This window comes from Caretta caretta, chromosome 14 (genome assembly GCF_965140235.1).
Source record: "Caretta caretta isolate rCarCar2 chromosome 14, rCarCar1.hap1, whole genome shotgun sequence".
Classification (NCBI taxonomy): Eukaryota; Metazoa; Chordata; order Testudines; family Cheloniidae; genus Caretta; species Caretta caretta.
In genome coordinates this window covers 30,895,937-30,914,513 of record NC_134219.1, presented here as the reverse complement: position 1 = coordinate 30,914,513, position 18,577 = coordinate 30,895,937, and the positions used below count along the sequence as shown (strand labels likewise).

The following is an 18,577-nucleotide window of genomic DNA, read 5'->3' as shown; positions in this document are numbered from 1 at the left end:
AAGCTTATGCTCAAATAAATTGGTTAGTCTCTGAGGTGCCACAAGTCCTCCTTTTCTTTTTGCGAATACAGACTAACACAGAGTAACACGGCTGTTACTCTGAAACAACTTTCCTAGACACTGTTCCATTGTCCTACTGTTCTTACAGTTAGCAAGTTTTTCCTGAGCTTTAATTTAAATCTGCTATACCTAATTCTAAAACAAAGTGTTATAAAAATCTGAAAATGATAAAAGCAGAGTATTTGGGGGTATGTTTTGGGAACCCCTTGACCAAATAACCCCAAAATAGCCTCACAAGCTCTATTTCAGACTCTTTTAAAGAGTACCATGTTTAGAAGGAAGATATATATCCACATGGGTTTCAATGCACTTCCAAGTTCATAAGCAGGTCATTTTATGGAGGGTGGCAGCTCTACAGCCCCTTGATTAAACCAGTCAACTTGCCCCCCCATAGAGTGTACCCCACCTTACTCTTAACTTGTGTTTTGGTCAGTGGCGAATCAAATCTTCTGCACCTCCTCGCTCCCTCAAAAGAGTGGAAAACACCAAGCAGAAAAAAGCTTTATATTTATTAAAAAGGTTCAGTTAACAAAAAAATGAGGGCTTCAATCACTTAGGGAGTGATTATGTAAGGTCAGAACAGAGAAAAAGTGCAACATTTGCAGAAATCACTTTTCCAAGGCATTAAAATGGCTCCACTTTTCATGAACCAGTGAATTAAATAGATGGATTACGTAATGAATGACACCATCACGTTCAGTAGCATCTCCCAGTCCCTCTGTCACCCTGGCTCATGTCTCTCCTTGTCACTTTCTTTCACTTTCATTCTCCCACTCTCTGAGCTCCTATCTGACAGTCTCTGACCCCTACAGTCAGCTACACTCCTCAAGGATCACACAGGCCAGTGACAAACAGGTTGCACAATTCTTGGAGCAATGCGGTTGGTTTCTCCATTTCAGTAGCATCTTGGTCTTTATACTTTAACAATTCAGAGGCCCCATCAAGCCTTATGGTCATACAAACTGATTGTATGGTAGAAGGCTTTCAGGAAGATAAGCGTTCTCCAGGGTCATAGAAATTAGGGTGTCTGAGGCTAGAGAAGTTGATTTCAGGGTCTTTAGAAGGGATGTTTTCCCCAAGTGTCAGGGACACAGTCTGAGCTGTGATTGTTCACTCTGAACCCAAAGCCAGGGGTGGATTCTCTCCCCACTGAAGGAAGCCGGTGGGAAAGTGAAGATTGGGGCATCATTATCAGCATCCAGAAATGTCACCAGCCCCTGTTCATAGTCCAGACAAACCCGGATCCTCCTGGGGACCCAGCTCAGGGGCAGAGGAGTTTTAGGGGAGGTGAGAGCCTGGAACTCACCCCACCACTGCTCCATAGCCCAGATCCCCCACTCAGGGTTAAAGCAGAACAATCCCTTCCTCCTCACAGACTCTCTGGCAACCCCCACAGCCCAGATTATTTCACCTCCCACCTCCACCTCCCAGTAGTATCTCCCAGATGTGAATCCCTCACAGCCCAGCACGCACTCCAGGGTATCAAATCTCTTGGGATTGTTGGGCAGTCTGTGCCATTTGTCTCCCCGTCTGACACTTTTCTGACCCTCAGAGAGGAGGAGTTGGGGATGAGCCGTGTCTGGATCCAGAGTCACATTCACTGAGGAGAGAGGGAAGCAGAGTATTAGAGCCAGAGATCAGCCCTGAGGTGAGTGGCCTGTCCACTCATTCCTATGAATTTAATATATATAATGTGTATGGATATCTATGAAAATCCCAGGGTCAGAGTTAAGGGTGTTTGGATGATAGAATGTTTCTGTTCATTGCTGTGGGCATGAACTCAGCGTTAAGGTTGGTGTTGGATTGTTTGTCTGACTTCAACTTGGGCGCGTCTTAGTAATGTTTTTATTTTTAGGACTGGTTGTATCATGGTCAGCATTGGCTTAGCTACAAGTTCAAGAAAACATTTTCATGGGAATTTTCTCATAACTGAAAAATAATCTCGACCTTGAAATCTCACCCTGTCTGTGTGATCCTAGAGTATTCTCTTTTTTTTCCTCCAGTTCAACTGGCAGAGTGTCTACAGGGAAAAAAGATAAAATCAGTGAGATTTTATGTTGTGATATTTATAACAACATCCCCACTCTTAATTCACATAACTGTGTTTTAATTGTGACAGAGAAACAGACAGAGAGGGACAGAGACACACACAGGTCTTTAATACAAACGAGTCTGAAACCTTCCATTTTCTCTTTCATTCAGGCATCTCACAGCAATGGAATCAATATCCATTAAGTCTCTCAACCATCCTAGGAGGTACAATCTCTAAGAGTTGTTTACTGTTCTCTCATCCTCCCTCTCCAACCCTTGGTTGATTTGTCTCATTCTCCTATTGCATTTTGTCATGACCTAGACCCAGATCCTGCAAGGACTTTAGCGTGACTATAATTTTCTCTACTTTGGGCCCTTTGCCATTAATAGAATGTTAAGGGTTTGCAGGATCAGGGCCCTGAGCTGTAAGCTCTTTGGGTCTGTTTGCTCAGCATCTGTACAGAGCTCAGAACAATGTGGTCCTTGTTGTCCATTGACTGAAATACAAACAACAACAAAAACATTGTATAGATTTGGAAATTAAGGCTGGAAGAGGTTTGGCTCAATGGGCCAGACTCATGCCTGCACTGGCAAAGGGATAGAAGGGAGCAGTTTTTGATCTCCCTATTCATAGTATCATCGAATCATAGAATATCAGGGTTGGAAGGGACCTCAGGAGGTCATCTAGTCCAACCCTCTGCCCAGAGCAGGACCAATCCCCAACTAAATCATCCCAGCCAGGGCTTTGTCAAGCCTGACCTTAAAAACTTCTAAGGAAGGAGATTCCACCACCTCCCTAGGTAACGCATTCCAGTGTTTCACCACCCTCCTAGTGAAAAAGTTTTTCCTAATATCCAACGTAAACCTCCCCCACTGCAACTTGAGACCATTACTCCTCGTTCTGTCATCTGCTATCACTGAGAACAGTCTAGAGCCATCCTCTTTGGAACCCCCTTTCAGGTAGTTGAAGGCTGCTATCAAATCCCCCCTCATTCTTCTCTTCTGCAGGCTAAACAATCCCAGTTCCCTCAGCCTCTCCTCATAAGTCATGTGTTCCAGTCCCCTAATCATTTTTCTTGCCCTCCGCTGGATGTTTTCCAATTTTTCCACATCCTTCTTGTAGTGTGGGGCCCAAAACTGGACACAGTACTCCAGATGAGGCCTCACCAATGTCAAATAGAGGGGAACAATCACGTCCCTTGATCTGCTGGCAATGCCCCTATTCAACGGTTACAGAGGCCAGTACAGGCCTGGCACATGATAGAGAAGTCCTAGGTCCTGGCACAGTTGCACCCTTGTGCCACTGGCCTCCTGTGATATTTCCCAGGTGTACCCAGGGTTGTGAGCACTTCACTGCCACGTGCCTTACCATGAGAAGCCATATCTGCGCCTGCCTTGGGCCAGCTCCCAACTCCATTGGCCATAGGCAACACAAGCACTGCCCTCTAGGCCCCGCAGGCCCTGCAGTCTCACTTCACGTTACTGATTGGCTCATTCCAACCCTCAAACCCTGCAAGCATCTCCCTGGAGCGTCCGTTCCCTGGTTCACCGGACACTCGTAGTGTTCACGGATTCGCTGCTTCTAAAGAAACAGTGCACACCAGTTTAGCCGTTACACTTCAGGTCACTGTGCTGCTTGACACAAGGCACTTAGCTATTTTTATATTGAAAACAAGCACCGTATACTTTTATTTAACAAAGAATCAAGATTCAAGTCATAGCAAGTAGTATTGGAAACAAATGGTTACATTTAAAATAGGGCTGTCAAATGACTAAAAAGCATTAATCGTGATTAATCACGAGATTTTAAAAAGTTGTGATTAATCGCAGTTTTAATTGCACTGTTAAACAATAACAGAATACCATTTATTTAAATAGCTTTGCTCTTTGGGGGAAGTGTGTGTGTGTGTGTGTGTGTGTGTGTGTGTGTGTGTGTGTGTGTGTGTGTGTGTGTGTGCGCGCGCGCTGGGGAAGCGTTGTCTCTTTAAGCAGAGCACTCAGAAGCCTGAGCACTTTTTCAGCCAACAGCAGCTCCTGTCGACCGCACTCATTCCTGAGCTGGCAGCAGCAGCAGACAGGCTCCCCCTGTTCCCCGACCCCAGCTCAGCAGTAACCAGGTACATGGGTGGGGGCAGGGGGAACCCCGACATCAGCCCCCCACCCCACCCCTTCCACTCTGTGAAGAAGAGTGAGGCCAGGTTCCTAGTCTGGAGTAGCTTGGTCTGGCATGGCTCCATGGGTGGGATGGAGGAGCAGCAGTGGAGAAGGGTGATGCAGGGAGGGGCACCCCTGCCCTGGAGGCATGCAGCAGCACCCCCTGAGCACGGCACCCTAGTATGCAATTAATGCACATTAAAAAAAGTGTTGAGTTCTTTTGAGTTAATCACATGCATTAACTGTTATTATTAGGCAGCCCTAATTATTATTTTTATTACCAATATTTGCACTGTACAATTTGCAATCTACAAGTCGAAGCATGAAGGGGCATACAAATATTTAACATATCTGGCACAAAAATACCTTGCAATGCCCGCTACAACAGTGCCATGAAAATGCCTGTTCTCACTTTCAGGTGACGTAAATAAGAAGTGGGCAGCATTCAGCAATTGGCTGAACAAGAAGTAGGACTTAGTGCACTTGTAGGCTCTAAAGTTTTACATTGTTTTGTTTTTGAGTGCAGTTATGTAACAAAATAGTCTACATTTATAAGTTGCATTTTGACAATAAAGAGATTGCACTCCAGTACTTGAAAGGAATTGAAAAATACTATTTCTTTTGTTTATCTTTGTTACAGTGCAAATATTTGTAATAAAAATAATATAAAGTGAGCACTGTACACTTTGAATTCTGTGTTGTAATTTAAATCAATATACTTTAAAACATAGAAAACATCCAATTTATGATAAATTTAAATTGGTATTCTATTATTGTTTAACAGTGCAATTAAAACTGCCATTAATTGTGACTAATTTTTTTAATTTAGTTAATTTGTTTTGCATTAATTGCTTGAGTTAACTACAATTGAGAGCCCTAATTTAAAACAAAATCATAACACACACTCTAGAGCCCAGGCTCAATTAACAAGGTACTCTCCTATCTAATTAAGTATTGCTCACCCAAAAATCCGTGCAGCAATTTACAGCCAGGCTGACTGTGATCCTTCATTCCTGAGGCAAACATGCTGCCAGTCTGCTTCCACACACAGATATATTAGGACAATCCATTGTCCTTATTCCTAAAGAAGACACCCTCCTACTGGTTGTTTTTTTCTGTATTTTCCTTTCTTGTAGATTTCAAAATCTCTTAAAAACATCTGGCTCACTATGCAAATAGGCCTATAGTATGAGCACACAATATAGAATACCCAAATATCTGGATAGAGATGTGTATCTGTTACTCCCCCAGTGGAAGGAACATTTCCATTGTAGGTCACGCCCAGATATATCCCAACAATTCATTGTCTTTACTTGTAAACAGGACCCCTGCCTGCTCTTTATTCCTTTCTGTAAAATTTTGCTCTTGAAGATTTCTTTTGATGAGCATTTGGCAGAGTAGGCAAACAGGCTCCATTGTGAAACATACAATACCCAAAGCACCCATGACCAGACAGAGAAATAAGTATCTGTAACCTCTTGTTTGAAAGGAATATTCTTGAGCTAAATCACCTCCTAGTGACCCACCCTAATCCCAAATCCTTAAGAACATAATTTTCAGAAGAGACATATAACTACTTAACTTAACTACTAGTGTCTGGACATATATTTTGCAATGATTATGGCAACCAATGGGCTCTTGGTAGAGACCTCACATGCCACCCTTCGGTTAACTACAATTCCTATATCTGACCCAGAGGATCTCTGCAAAACCCTCTGCACCCCCTGTGCCATCTGCCTGTTGGCACCAAGAGGTCCCTGGTTTACACCCCTATCCATCTTTGCAAAGGTGCAGAGTATGAGAGACACATCTTTAACAAGGTCATCCACCTTTTATGACATTGGCAGACCAAGTGCCAGCTCTGACCAAGGCTGTAGGCATTAGCTAAGCACTGACAAACTCATAGCTGGAAACAAACCAGCTCACATGTACATTAGTTTTGTTCAAAATACATATTAGTCTTATATGAATTATTTAATACTTAGACTCTATGAAATGCTTATAAATTGCAGCATGCATTAATCTCCCTTGTAATGCTTGTATTCCATGCTATAAGGAAATATGTCAGTTTTGCTTTATAACTTTGAAAATGTTTGCTCTGAACTTGTAAACCCAAGCATGGGAACTTCCCCCCTCCCCTCCCCCCTTCCCCCCGCCCCTTTAAGGAGACCTATCAAGATTAAATTTGACATTAAGAAACATCACAATACAAAGGATTGGTGAATGGCCCTATCACACCTTGGAAATGCCCCATGCAAGGAAGTTCTTCTCATGGACTGGTAAGCCAAATGTAAAAGAAAAAACAGGGTCACAAGAAGATTTGTCATCTCTTTGCTCTTTGGACTCTCACAGGCCAGAGACATTAAATGAAGACAGAGATCGCCAGGGGCTACCCCTGCGTTTGCCCTAAAAGACATTTTGAATTGACAGATTATTACATCTCTGTCATGTTTAGGAATTTTAGCTGGTAATTCATTTGTGTGTATATTTGCTTGCTTTAACCTGTAAATAACTCTCGTATTTCTTTTTTGTAGTTAATAAACCTTTAGATAGTTTATTATAGGATTGGCTACAGGAATTGTCTTTGGTGTAAGATCAAGGGTACCAGCTGATCTGGGGGAAGTGATTGATCTCTTGGGACTAGAAGCAACCTGAATATATTGTGATTTTTAGTGTAAAGCCTTGTCTACACTACATAATTTTGTCGGCAAAAGTCAGGTTTCATTGACAAAACAGTGGAGGTGTACACACTGCAATGTTCTTTCTGCCAACAAAACTCTCCTGCTTAGCCGACAAAATAAAACCACCTCGACAAAAGGCATAGAGCTTTCTGCAACAAAGTTATATCAAGAAAGTGTTAGTGTACACACCACGCTTGGTTATGTTGCTGGAAATGGCCTCTAGGAGGTGTCCCAAAATGCCCATCCTGACTGATCTGGTCAGCAGTTTGAACTCCGCCGCCCTGTACCCAGGTACACACCCTTTAAAGGCCAGGGAATTTTTGAAATTCCACTTCCGGTTTCTTCGGCATGGAGAGCTCACATATCATCTCCCCAGCTGACCATGGTGGCTCCACGCAGCAAACATTCTCCCACTCAGAGTACCCCGCAGTTGTTGGATCTGCTGGTACTATGGGGAGAGGAGGCTGTGCAGTCCCAGCTGCACTCCAGTTGTAGGAACTTCGATACCTATGGGCAGATTTCTCATGGCTTACTGGAAAAGGGGTACGAACAGGACACTCATCAGTGCTGAGTGAAGATAAAGGAGCTGAGGCAGGCGTACTAGAAGGCAAGGGAGGCAAACCGTTGCTCTGGTGCTACGCCAAAGACCTGCTGCTTCTATAAGGAGCTGGCCGCCATCTTTGGCAGTGACCCCATCTCCACCGTCAAGAGCCTCGTGGATACTTTAGCGGGGCTGCAGGCAGCGGACAGTAGACTCAACCCCAAGGACGAAGTTGTGGACAAGGAGTTTGAATTGGAAGACAATGTGGAGTACACAGCAGGGTCGTTCAGTGGTGCAGCGAGTCAGGACCTCTTTTCCACTCAGGAGGGGTCTAGCAAGTCCCAGCAGTCTGGCTCTGGCATGCATGATACAGGAGAGGAGAGCTTTGGTAAGTGATCTTTTTGAGTTGATACTGCTCGGTTATATGAGGTAGAGCTGTCCTTTGGTCTGTATAGTCTAGAAGTGGGTGAAGGGATAGAAATGTACAAGACTAGCTGTGTTTGCATGTGCTCCACTTTCCCCTGTGCAGCTAAGCACTGCAGCAGATCTATGTTTATGCACATCGAGATTTCATGAAAATCCTCCACAGAGATCTCTAGGAACTCTCGTGGAGGTACTTGCCAATCTTCTGCCCAAGGTTCCTTGGCAGAGCTGCTTTATTCCTTCCCCCATTGTAGGAAACTTTCCCATGCCAATCGACAATCACTTGTGCAGGAACCAAAGCAGCACACAGGAGAGCAGCATAGGGACCCAGTCTGAAGTTGCATGCATGCAGGAGATGCTCCCTTGCATCCTTCCTTACCCTCAGGAATGAGATATCGGTTTCAATGACCCCTGCCTGTGGAAAATGGTGGCAGAATTTACAATATTCTTCCTAGTCAGCTGCAGTGATCCCCTAAAAAGTCACCTAGACCCTTTGCCCCATCTTGAGCACCTCTCCTCTGGCCAAACTCACCATGATTAGGGTGCTCACATAGATGTGTGCTTGCCTGGGGACAGTGAGAAAGTGATTTGTATGTAAAAAGTGGTGTACTTTACTATAATGATTCAATGCTATGTGTGAACAAACAATCATGCTTCTGTTTATTGTCTGTTGTGCTCCTGAAGATGTGGCCTTCACGGAAACCCCCTACACACCAGCAGAGTGCCTCCCCCAGACAAGGACGCAAAACTATAAAGAAGTACCCCATTCTATTGATGTATTCTGTCACAAGTTGCTCCAGTGCCAAAATTGGAATATGTGTGCCATCTATCACCCCACCACAGTTAGGGAACCCCATTGCCGCAAAGCCATTCACTATTTCACTCGCGTTGCCTACAGTCACAGTCCTTTGAACCTGGATGTGACTAATGGCCCTGCACACTTGCGTTAACGCAGCCCCAGTGGTGGACTTCCCAACTCCAAACTGATTCGTGACTGACCGGTAGCAGTCTGGAGTTGCCAGCTTCCACACAGCAACCGCCATGCGCTTCTCCACCAAGATGGCAACTCTCATTTTGGCGTCCTTGCACTGCAGTGCTGGGGTGAGCTCCACACGCAGTCCCAGGAAGGTGGCTTTCCACATCTGAAAGTTCTGCAGCCACCGCTCACCACCCCAGACCTGCACAATGATGCAACCCCACCACTCTGTGTTTGTTTCCCGAGCTCAAACGTGACGGTCCACCATGTGCAGCTATTCCATGAATGCCAAAAGTAATCTGGTGTTGTTTCCTTCCATGGCACACAGCAGGTCAAGCAGTTCTGATTCCTGTTCAGATTGGGAGTTCATGATATACTGCATGACCATCCGCGATATGTCCATAACAGTGACCGCAACAATACACAGCAGGGCAGGATCCATCTTTTCCGACAGAGATGGCAGGCACACAGTAAACAGGGGCCACTAAAAAGTGGAGTGAAACACAGCCGGAATCCCATGGAATGATGGGAAGGAAAAAACCACGTCATGGAACGTTGATCCTGCACCCATGATGCACTGTGATCCACTCCATCTTCCCACAACATCTAGTTGCAGGAAGTGGCGAGTAGCACAGTGGGAGAGCTACCCACAGTGCACTGCTCCCACTGTCAATGCTAGAGCACCAAGTGTGGACACGCTCCGCTGACAGACGGAGCATTGTGTGAATATGCAGAAGCAATATAATTATACCAGTTTTTGATTGTTGGAATAAATTGGTTGACAAAACTGTGTAGTGTAGACAAACCCTAAATGACCGTTTATCCCTAAGCCCAACATACTCTCTACTCCATTATCCAAATAATTAATGAAAATATTGATTAGTACCACACACAGTTCTGATCCCTGTGGTACCCCACTAGACACACCCTTACAGCTTGGCAGTGAATCACTGATAACTACTAGTTGATTATGGATTTCAAACCAGGTTTGCACCCATTTTATAGTAATTTCATCTAGATCCCATTTCCCTAGTTTGCTTATGAGAACATAATGTGGGACTGTGTCAAAAAGCTGACTAAAAGCATGATACAACATATCTAAAGCTTTCCCCCAGCCCCTGGACCAGTAACACTGTTGTAGCCCATACAGCCAGCTTTAGCAATGTGGCATATGGGATCTGTGACACCACACACCAGTCAAGACACTCATTATTTAACTAGTATTGTTCCATAGCAGAGTCCTTGTACATCTCATTCACAGTCTCCTTGCCTGTGCTCGACCCAGATAAGGATGTGTACAGCCATTTGGCTGTTGTCCATCCCTTAAGTCATTTCATAAGAACATAAGAGAACATAAGAGCAGCCATACTGGGTCAGACCAAAGGCCCATCTAGCCCAGTATCCTGTCTTCCGACAGTGGCTAATGGCAGGTGCCTCAGAGAGAATGAACAGAACAGGCAATCATCAAGTGACCATCCCATGTCGCCCATTCCCAGCTTCTGGCAAACAGAAACCAGGAACACCATCCCTGCCCATCCTGGCAACATCTCAAAGACAACATCTATAGGGAACACATCAACATTCCTCCTTTGGTGGGCAATCACACAGAAAGCCAAACCTGGAAGATCCCACAGATGGCCTGTTGCTCAGAAAAGGGCCATCACTACATTTGTAGATGGGATGTGTTTGAGGTGGATACTGTCCTGTGTGGACTGCAGGGAGAGGATCATCTATAGAACCTATCACATCTTTGTGCCAGGTCAGACTGACCAAATGGAAGACATGGATGGAGAGGGTGATCTATGATGGAAATGACCAGTATTGTGTAGTAACCAGCCATCGAAAGTATCTCAATTGGAGTGTCAGGTCACAGAGCCAAATTTCTGTTTTACCCAAAAACAACATACTTTAATAGGGCACATAGTGATTTCTCCTGTCCCTGCACTTGAAAGCACCACTATTATTATATCTGACCCAACCTATCAAGACCTAATAGTCCAAAGCACACCAACATTTCTTGTTTATATTCCCCCACTGAATTTACACTTGAAACATTTAGTGGATCAAAAAGACACACACCTCATACAAATTATCAATAATGTCAATGAGGCTGAGCAATCTTTTATCCACTTGATTAATAGAGGTGATGAAGTCCTAGCAGCACCATTACGAACAAAAATTGAGTTAAAAGGATGGGTTATCATCCGAGGCATTGCAATAGGATTATATTCATTGTATTCGGGTGCATGCAGTGTAAAATCAGGAGATTAAGTACAAAGGGTCAAGTGACCCAACAACAACCTAGGGGGATTAAAGAGGATGAATCAAGCCAAAGTGTAAGCATGGGACCTACAACAGGGACATATCTGGTACCAGAGCATCCATATGCTGCATTTATAACTACACAGCCAGAATCAATCCTTCAGGTCCTTTAACCTCAGTAACAGGAGACAGACTGGCACCAGAACCTCCCCCTCAGGTAATCAACCATCTACATCATAATATATGTGATAGGGTTCATGTGCAATCACCCCATCAAAAGGAGGACTTATAGCCCATGGCCAGCTTTAGCATTTTATTTTTACTTTGCAGTAATGCAGGGAACCTAGAGGCCTCTATCCTGTAATATATTGGCTTAAGCAGTTAGCATGTGGCATAACTAAGTTAGCGTGAGGCTTTGAGGCCTATAACCTTACCACTAGATTCCCACGGATGAGAGTATGTGAGTAAATGAGCATTTGTGTGAGGAATCATACAATATTTCATCTTATCTCTGTATTTTGCTGTCTTTGTATGTGGTATAGATCTCTTTTGTCTTCACTAATTGTGCTAATAGAAGTAGTTAAAGCTTTGCTTTGCCCTCAGTGTGAGTGTCTCCATTGTGCACACCAGGGTTCCCAATCAGACTTAATAACCTTAATTCTGTTGTGCCTGATTCTGGGACTAGAATCCTACTGCAATCCCCCAGCTCTTTAAATTAGAATTAATAGAAAATATAAGCAGTTACCACTAAAGAACTGGGCTATACTGTCAAAGAAGGAAACTAGGTTGGTTTGGCATAGTTTGTTCTTGACAAATCCATGCTGACTATTCCTTATAACCTATTATTCTCTAGGTGTTTACAAATTAATTCCTAGTATATGTCTACTTTCCAATATGTATTAAATAGCTACATAAACTAATTATGAACCATTCGGACAGAGCACATCTCTTCCCACATGCTCAGAGACTCATCCTGATTTCCTCTCCTTGATCTCATCTCAGTACCTTTGACCTTCCTCAGCGTCTCCATTAGAGCAATAGTTTTCTGGGAGAAATCACTCAGGTTCTTTTCCAATTCAGGAGAAATCTCCACTGGCTGCTGGAACTTCCCCTTCTCACACCTGGAGAAAAACAATCTCTTGTTATATTTCATTTAGTAACTTATTATAATTTTGGCTTGTAAAAGATGCTGCTCTAATGGGCCTGGCATTAAAATTCCTCTACTTCTGCCAGCCACAGAGCAGGTGCAGGATAGACCATGGCAGTGCAACCTTCTCCCCAAAAGTCCTATGAATGTTGTCCAACTCTGGCCTGGAGACACCAGCTTTAGGGTTAAAAGGAGAGAAGCAGTGGGGGCAAAAGATCTATCTGGCTTTAAGATTAAACTCGATAAGTTTATGGAGGAGATGGTATAATGGGATAACATGATTTTGGTCTTTAATTATTCATGGTAAATAGGCCTAATGGCCTGTGATGGGATGTTAGATGGGGTGGGATCTGAGTTATCCAGGAAAGAATTTTCTGTAGAATCTGGCTGGTGAATCTTGCCCATATGCTCAGGGTTTAGCTGATCGCCATATTTGGGGTCGGGAAGGAATTTTCCTCCAGGGCAGATTGGAAGAGGCTCTGGGGGTTTTTCACCTTCCTCTGCAGCATGGGACATGGGACACTTGCTGGAGGATTCTCTGCACCTTGAAGTCTTTAAACCATGATTTCAGGACTTCAGTAGCTCAGACATAGGTGAGAGGTTTTTCGCAGGAGTGGGTGGGTGAGATTCTGTGGCCTGCGTTGTGCAGAAGGTCAGACTAGATGATCATAATGGTCCCTTCTGACCTTAGTATCTATGAATCTATGAGAGTTAAATCTCCATGGCCAATTCACTCCTTGGCATCCAGCCTGGTAGGCGTAGTATTGTAGACATCTGTCAAGTGGAAACTAGATGGACTCACCAACTCCCCCCACCCTATCTCATGGCACACGACAGGCCACAGGGGCCTTCAGGTAGGAAAGACCCTTGATCACTGCTGACCTGGGTAGGATTTTTGCCAATGCTCTAGAGGTGAAAGGCCCAGATTCCATCCCAGAATCCAGAGATAGCCAGACCTCCAGGGAGGTGACATCTCTAGGAAATATTTTAGGTTAATTATCTTTTCCATAGAGTGGACAATGCCAGATTCATCTATTGAATGATGAGAACCTCAGGATTAAATTAATCAGAGAGATTTGTATCCAAAATGTGACCTGCCCCACACATTTTGCACTGGAGCCCTGCCAAGATGACGTTTTAACATGGTCTCCCAGCACATTCCCAACATTGTGAAGTGTGAAGGTAAGTGAGAAGGAGCCGCAGTACCTGCTCAAGGTGCTTCTGACATCCTAGAGGGGAGAGAACGAGAAAAAGAATCTTAGATCCACATGGCAGATGCTGGGGATCCCAGGAATAGGATTTTGTAAACATGGGAAAAGGAGACCCCTGCCCTGGCCTCAGAGCCATTCATTGGCTGAGCTAATGGGGCTTTTCCATCTCTTATATCTGAATCTGTAACTCTTCAAAGAGCAATAAATACTGACATTTCTGCACTGCATGCACTGAGTTATACTGAGATCTCTAATTGCTGGACTCTAGTACCCATGATTCAAGAGCTGTCCTGTCCCAGTATTGGGATCTGAGATATATTTAACTCAGTCTCACCTGCAGGAATTCACTCCCTTGCTTCTGACACTTCCCCTCCACCTCAATGATCAACTCACTGAGACGGGAAATCTCCTCAGAGCATTTGGTGATACTTTCATTCTGTATCTTTACAACCTCCTTGTCCAGCTTTTCTAGCTGGGCCAGTAGGAGTCGCTCTTGTTCCTCCAGGAACTGCCACAGTTGCTGAAATTCAGACACAATCTTCTGCCTCTTGGTTTGTGTTTGTTTCTGTTAAAAAAAAAAAAAAAAAAAGGCAGGGCAGGTACATGGAGAGTCTGAGGTCCTGAGTGTGCAGGAGAGAGACTGTCTTTGCAATCTCTAAGACTTCTGACATTTGACTATATCCTGTAGTTACTAGGCAGAGGATTTTCTAACACCTTCCCATTTGGCCCCAATCTCTCTTAAAGGGCCATTTCTCTGTTTGGCAAGGTCAGGATATTGAGCTATCATTGTTCTCTGAGTATCCAGATCCAGGGCAGCAGGAGGCAGGACTCAGCACTGTACCTGGGCAAAATTTTTCACACTAAAAATTTTTTAGGTCAAATGCAGATTTGGTGACACAAACATTCATGGATTATGCCAATTTCACCAAATGTTTTTATTTAAAAAAACTGAAAAAAATCAGAACATTTCATTTCCACATTTTCAGAAGAAAGTGAAATCTCCTTGTTTTTAATACAATTAAACAATTTTTTTAAAAATGCATATAATCAAAAAAAAAGCATTTGGATTTTGTTGAAATGAAACATTTCATTGACACAAATAGCCTTTGATTTATGAAAATTTAGAAAAAAAAATTGTATTTGGTATCCCCCAAAGTGCTACTTTTCCTTAAATGTCCAGTGAATGAAAAAATTTGTTGTTCAAACAACTGTATTGAGAACTACATTGACAGAGATGATGGGGAGAAAAAAAAGAGCCAAACAATTAAATAATTCAACAAGGAACTGCAGGCTCAGACAGATAGCACTGAATTGGGCACATTCAGTTCACCTTGGGAAGCTTTTCATCCAAGGCACAAAGGCTAGTAATTCATTCATTCATTGAAATAAAGTTTCCATTCTGAAGAGGAAGATGATGGCTTTCTCTAGGGAGAGTTTTCAGATCCTCTGTCTAAATGCGTGTGCGCACACCCACCCACACATAGTATCCTGTGATCATGGAACAACACACAAAATCCCACATTCACCAGAACCACGGAGACCTCCCAGAACATGTCCCTGCAGGTTAATAACAATGGGAACCTACCAGATATTCCTGGATTCTCTTCTTTCCAATCACATTCAGTTTCAGGAGCTTTCCTCTCTCTTTCCTCAGAGTCTTCAAATGGGTCTGAAATTTCTTCTGAAGAAACAGAAATGTTTTGGTTGGTTTGATTTTACAAGTGAGAGTGGGGTGATCTTTCCCCGCCAAACAAATATAAATGAATAAATAAACAATAAAACACTCTACTGATGACTGGAGAACCTAGTAGGTTTGTGATATCAGAGATACCAAGGAAATGAAACCTCCTTAATAGACCATGGGAGTAGCTTATATTTGTACTTTTGGGAATAATTTGGCCCAGTTTCTCTATTGAATTAAACCAGCATGAAACTGGGGTCACATCCTTGGATTTTTCTTTCACCATGTGAAATAACCTATTTTTTGAGTTTTCACTAACAAAGTGATATAAATCCCAGAAGCTATCAGAGCCAGAAATATGGGCTGGATTCCCAAATCCCATTCAGCTTCAGCCCTGAACTCCTGGGGATGGCGCTGACTGGACAGAACTGGTCTAAGGGCAAGTGCAAACCCCATTAGAGGTGCTGATTTGTGTTAAGAACGGTTGAGTTTTGCCTTAGTGCTGTCCTGAACCCTTTTGGTGGGAATGCCCTCTGGGTAGCTACCCCTTAGTTCCTAGCAAAGAGCCCAGAAACAGCGGATTGTTGGATATTTGGAAAGCTGCATTGTGGGACTAATGGAACCACTTTGGCTGGTCCTTGCTCACATACACAATAGAACAGACTGACACAGGTCAGCACTGCCCAGGGGTTAGTTTTGCTGCAATCCAGTCTAATCCTGTTATAACCATACAGCTAAGGGTAGCCTAGAATTCCTCCTTACCTGTAAGGCGTTAAGAAGCTCAAATAACCTGGTTGGCACCTGGCCAAAAGGACCAATGGGGAAAGAAGATACTTTCAAAACTTGGGGAGAGGGGAAGGCTTTGTTTTGTGTGTTCTCTTGGGAAGCAGAGAAGCGTCAGGTCAGAAAACTCCTTCTCCTATAAACCATCCTGTACAAGTCTCTGATATTACAAAAAGAGTAAGTAAATAAGGCAAGGTGCGTTAGATTACCTTTTGTTTTCAACTTGTGAATTTTCCCTTTGCTAGAGGGAGGTTTATTCCTGTTTTGTGTAACTTTGAAACTAAGCCTAGAGGAAGTTCTGCTGTGTTTTTGAATCTTTTGTTACCCTGTAAAGTTATTTTCCATCCTGATTTTACAGAGGTGATTTTTACCTTCTTTTTTAAATAAAATCCTTCTTTTAAGAACCTGACTAATTTCTCTATTGTCCTAAGACCCAAGCGGTTTGGGTCTGTGATCACGTTGTAACCAATTGGTTAGGATGTTATTCTCAAGCCTCCCCAGGAAAGGGGGTGTAAGGACTTGGGAGGATATTTTGGGGGAATAGGAACTCCAAGTGGTCCTTTCCCTGATTCTTTGTTAAATCACTTGGTGGCAGCGTATCCTCCAAGGGCAAAGAATTTGTGCCTTGGGGAAGCTTTAATCTAAGCTGGTAGAAATAAGCTTAGGGGGTCTTTCATGCGGGTCACCACATCTGTACCCTAGAGTTCAGAGTGGGGAGGGAACCCTGACAAATCCCAATGGTATTTGGCATTGACCCGCGCTGTCTGAAGTCCTCAAAGTGCTTGGGGTCCACACAGTGTTTAGCTCAGTGACTTTGTCTAGTGCAGGCCGGCATCTGAGTTTAACTCCTCATGGAGCAACACAGGAATTCCGAATCCCAGTGAGAAACCCCATCTCCCTGCTGGGCCTGGGACCCTTACAAAGGAGTCTTTCCCACATAATGGCCACTCTTCATCACTGCATAGTGCTGCTGGGGAGGCAGCATGGACCAGTGGTTAGTGCCCTGGCCTGAGGCTGGGGAGATGTGAGTTTTACTCCCAGCCCTGTCACTGAGCTGCCAGGTGAGTTTGGGATGAAAATAATAATAAAAATAAATATTGTGATATAAATCAGTAATAACAACAGCTTGTAACATCCCCTTCTCCAGTCTGAAGGCTGCACTCGCACATAGACTGGCCTGCAGCTCTTGTGACTTAAACCTCACTGGTCGTTTAACAGCTTCAGATGAGTTGAGAGGTCCCTTATGTCACCATTTATCTTTAATGCCTTCATTTTTGCCTTTTTCCACATTCCCCTAAGCATTTCCTTTTATATCATTTTTCATACAGTGAATGCTGCAGTACATCAGTAGCTGTAGGAGGGAGCAATCAAATAAAACCAGCAAGTTATGATTAAGTTAACCTGTAATTAAAATTCAGTTAGAATGATTTACATGAGGCAATGATTCCCTACCTTGTACTCCTGGGCAGCCTCCTCTATGAGAACCACAGTGTGAGCTCTGTGAGCCTGGGATCTGTCACACACCACACAGATGAGGGTTTGATCCTCTTCACAGAACAGTTTGAGAGGCTCCTTGTGTTCCTCACACACACCATCCCTTCCTGCTCCTTTTGCTTTGTGTAAATTCAGCTGTTTGACTATTTCTAGGACATTTGCCAGCTGCCTGTTCAGCTTAAGGTTTCTCTGTTGCACAGTTTCTCTGCACTGAGGGCAGGAGAAGTCTGTGTCAGATCCCTGCCAGCACTGGGTGACACAGGCTCGGCAGAAATTGTCCCCACACTCCAGAGTGACAGGTTCTGTGAAATACTCCAGACAGATGGGACAAGTCACTTCTTCCTGGAGACTTTCCATGGGTTTCTCTGCCGCCATGGCTCCCTCTGGACAGTGTAACTGGGTAAGTTTCATTTTCCTGAGCTCAGAGACTCACCCCGCCTACAGCAGCAACTGGGCGTTTCTCTTCCTGTCACTGACTTTTGCTGTTTGCTGAGCTGGATGGAGCCGGTTGATGACATTACAGCCCAGGAGGCCTTTGTGGAAAATGTGCCAATAAAGCTCTGACTGTCCCCTTACTAAAACTCAGTGAGGGTATTTTGGTTGGCTTACTCCCAGTGCCAAAAGAAAGGGGAAGGGTCGATGGGAAATCAGGACCCTGAGACTGACAGTCCCCAGGGGAAATGGGGAGAGGCCAATGCTCCAGGTCAGCCTGACTGACAGGGCGGGCAGGCTAATCAGGGAGTCAGGGGGGTCCCCTCCTGCGTGTGAGCTGGAATTGCCTGGGTCAGGCAGAGTAGGGCTGAGCTAAGGAGAAAGCAAGGGCCCAGGCTGAGCTGGGGAGCAGAGCGGTGCCAGATCCAGAGGGGCCAGAAAAGCAGCCCAGGAAGCAGGTCAGAGCTGGGAGCAGAGTCACAGAAGCAGCCCACAGAGCAGACCTGTGCTGGGGAGAGAGCTGCAGCAACCAGAGCCAGGGGGGCCAGAGAAGCAGCCCAGGGAGCTGGAGGCAGAGCAGCAGCAGTGTTGAGGGAGAGTGGAGCTGGAGCTGGGGCTGGAGCATTGCGGAGCCTGGTGCGGTGAGCAGCTGGTGAGAGTGAGGGGGACCCTGGGCAGTGGGCCCAGTGCAGGGAGACACC

General features: G+C 44.4%; 1 protein-coding gene across 1 annotated transcript; it reads right to left on the bottom strand.

Moving 5' to 3' along the window:
• Positions 1-550: 550 nt before the first annotated feature.
• LOC125621782 (zinc finger protein RFP) lies at positions 551-18,045 on the bottom strand. Its single transcript, XM_048819078.2, has 7 exons — positions 17,403-18,045; positions 15,072-15,167; positions 13,821-14,051; positions 13,482-13,504; positions 12,134-12,249; positions 2,021-2,080; positions 551-1,660 (listed from the first exon to the last, which is right to left on the bottom strand). Exons 1-7 carry the CDS (start codon positions 17,853-17,855, stop codon positions 1,143-1,145), a joined length of 1,497 nt encoding a protein of 498 aa, XP_048675035.1. The 5' UTR covers positions 17,856-18,045; the 3' UTR covers positions 551-1,142.
• Between the last annotated feature and the right edge of the window lie 532 nt (positions 18,046-18,577).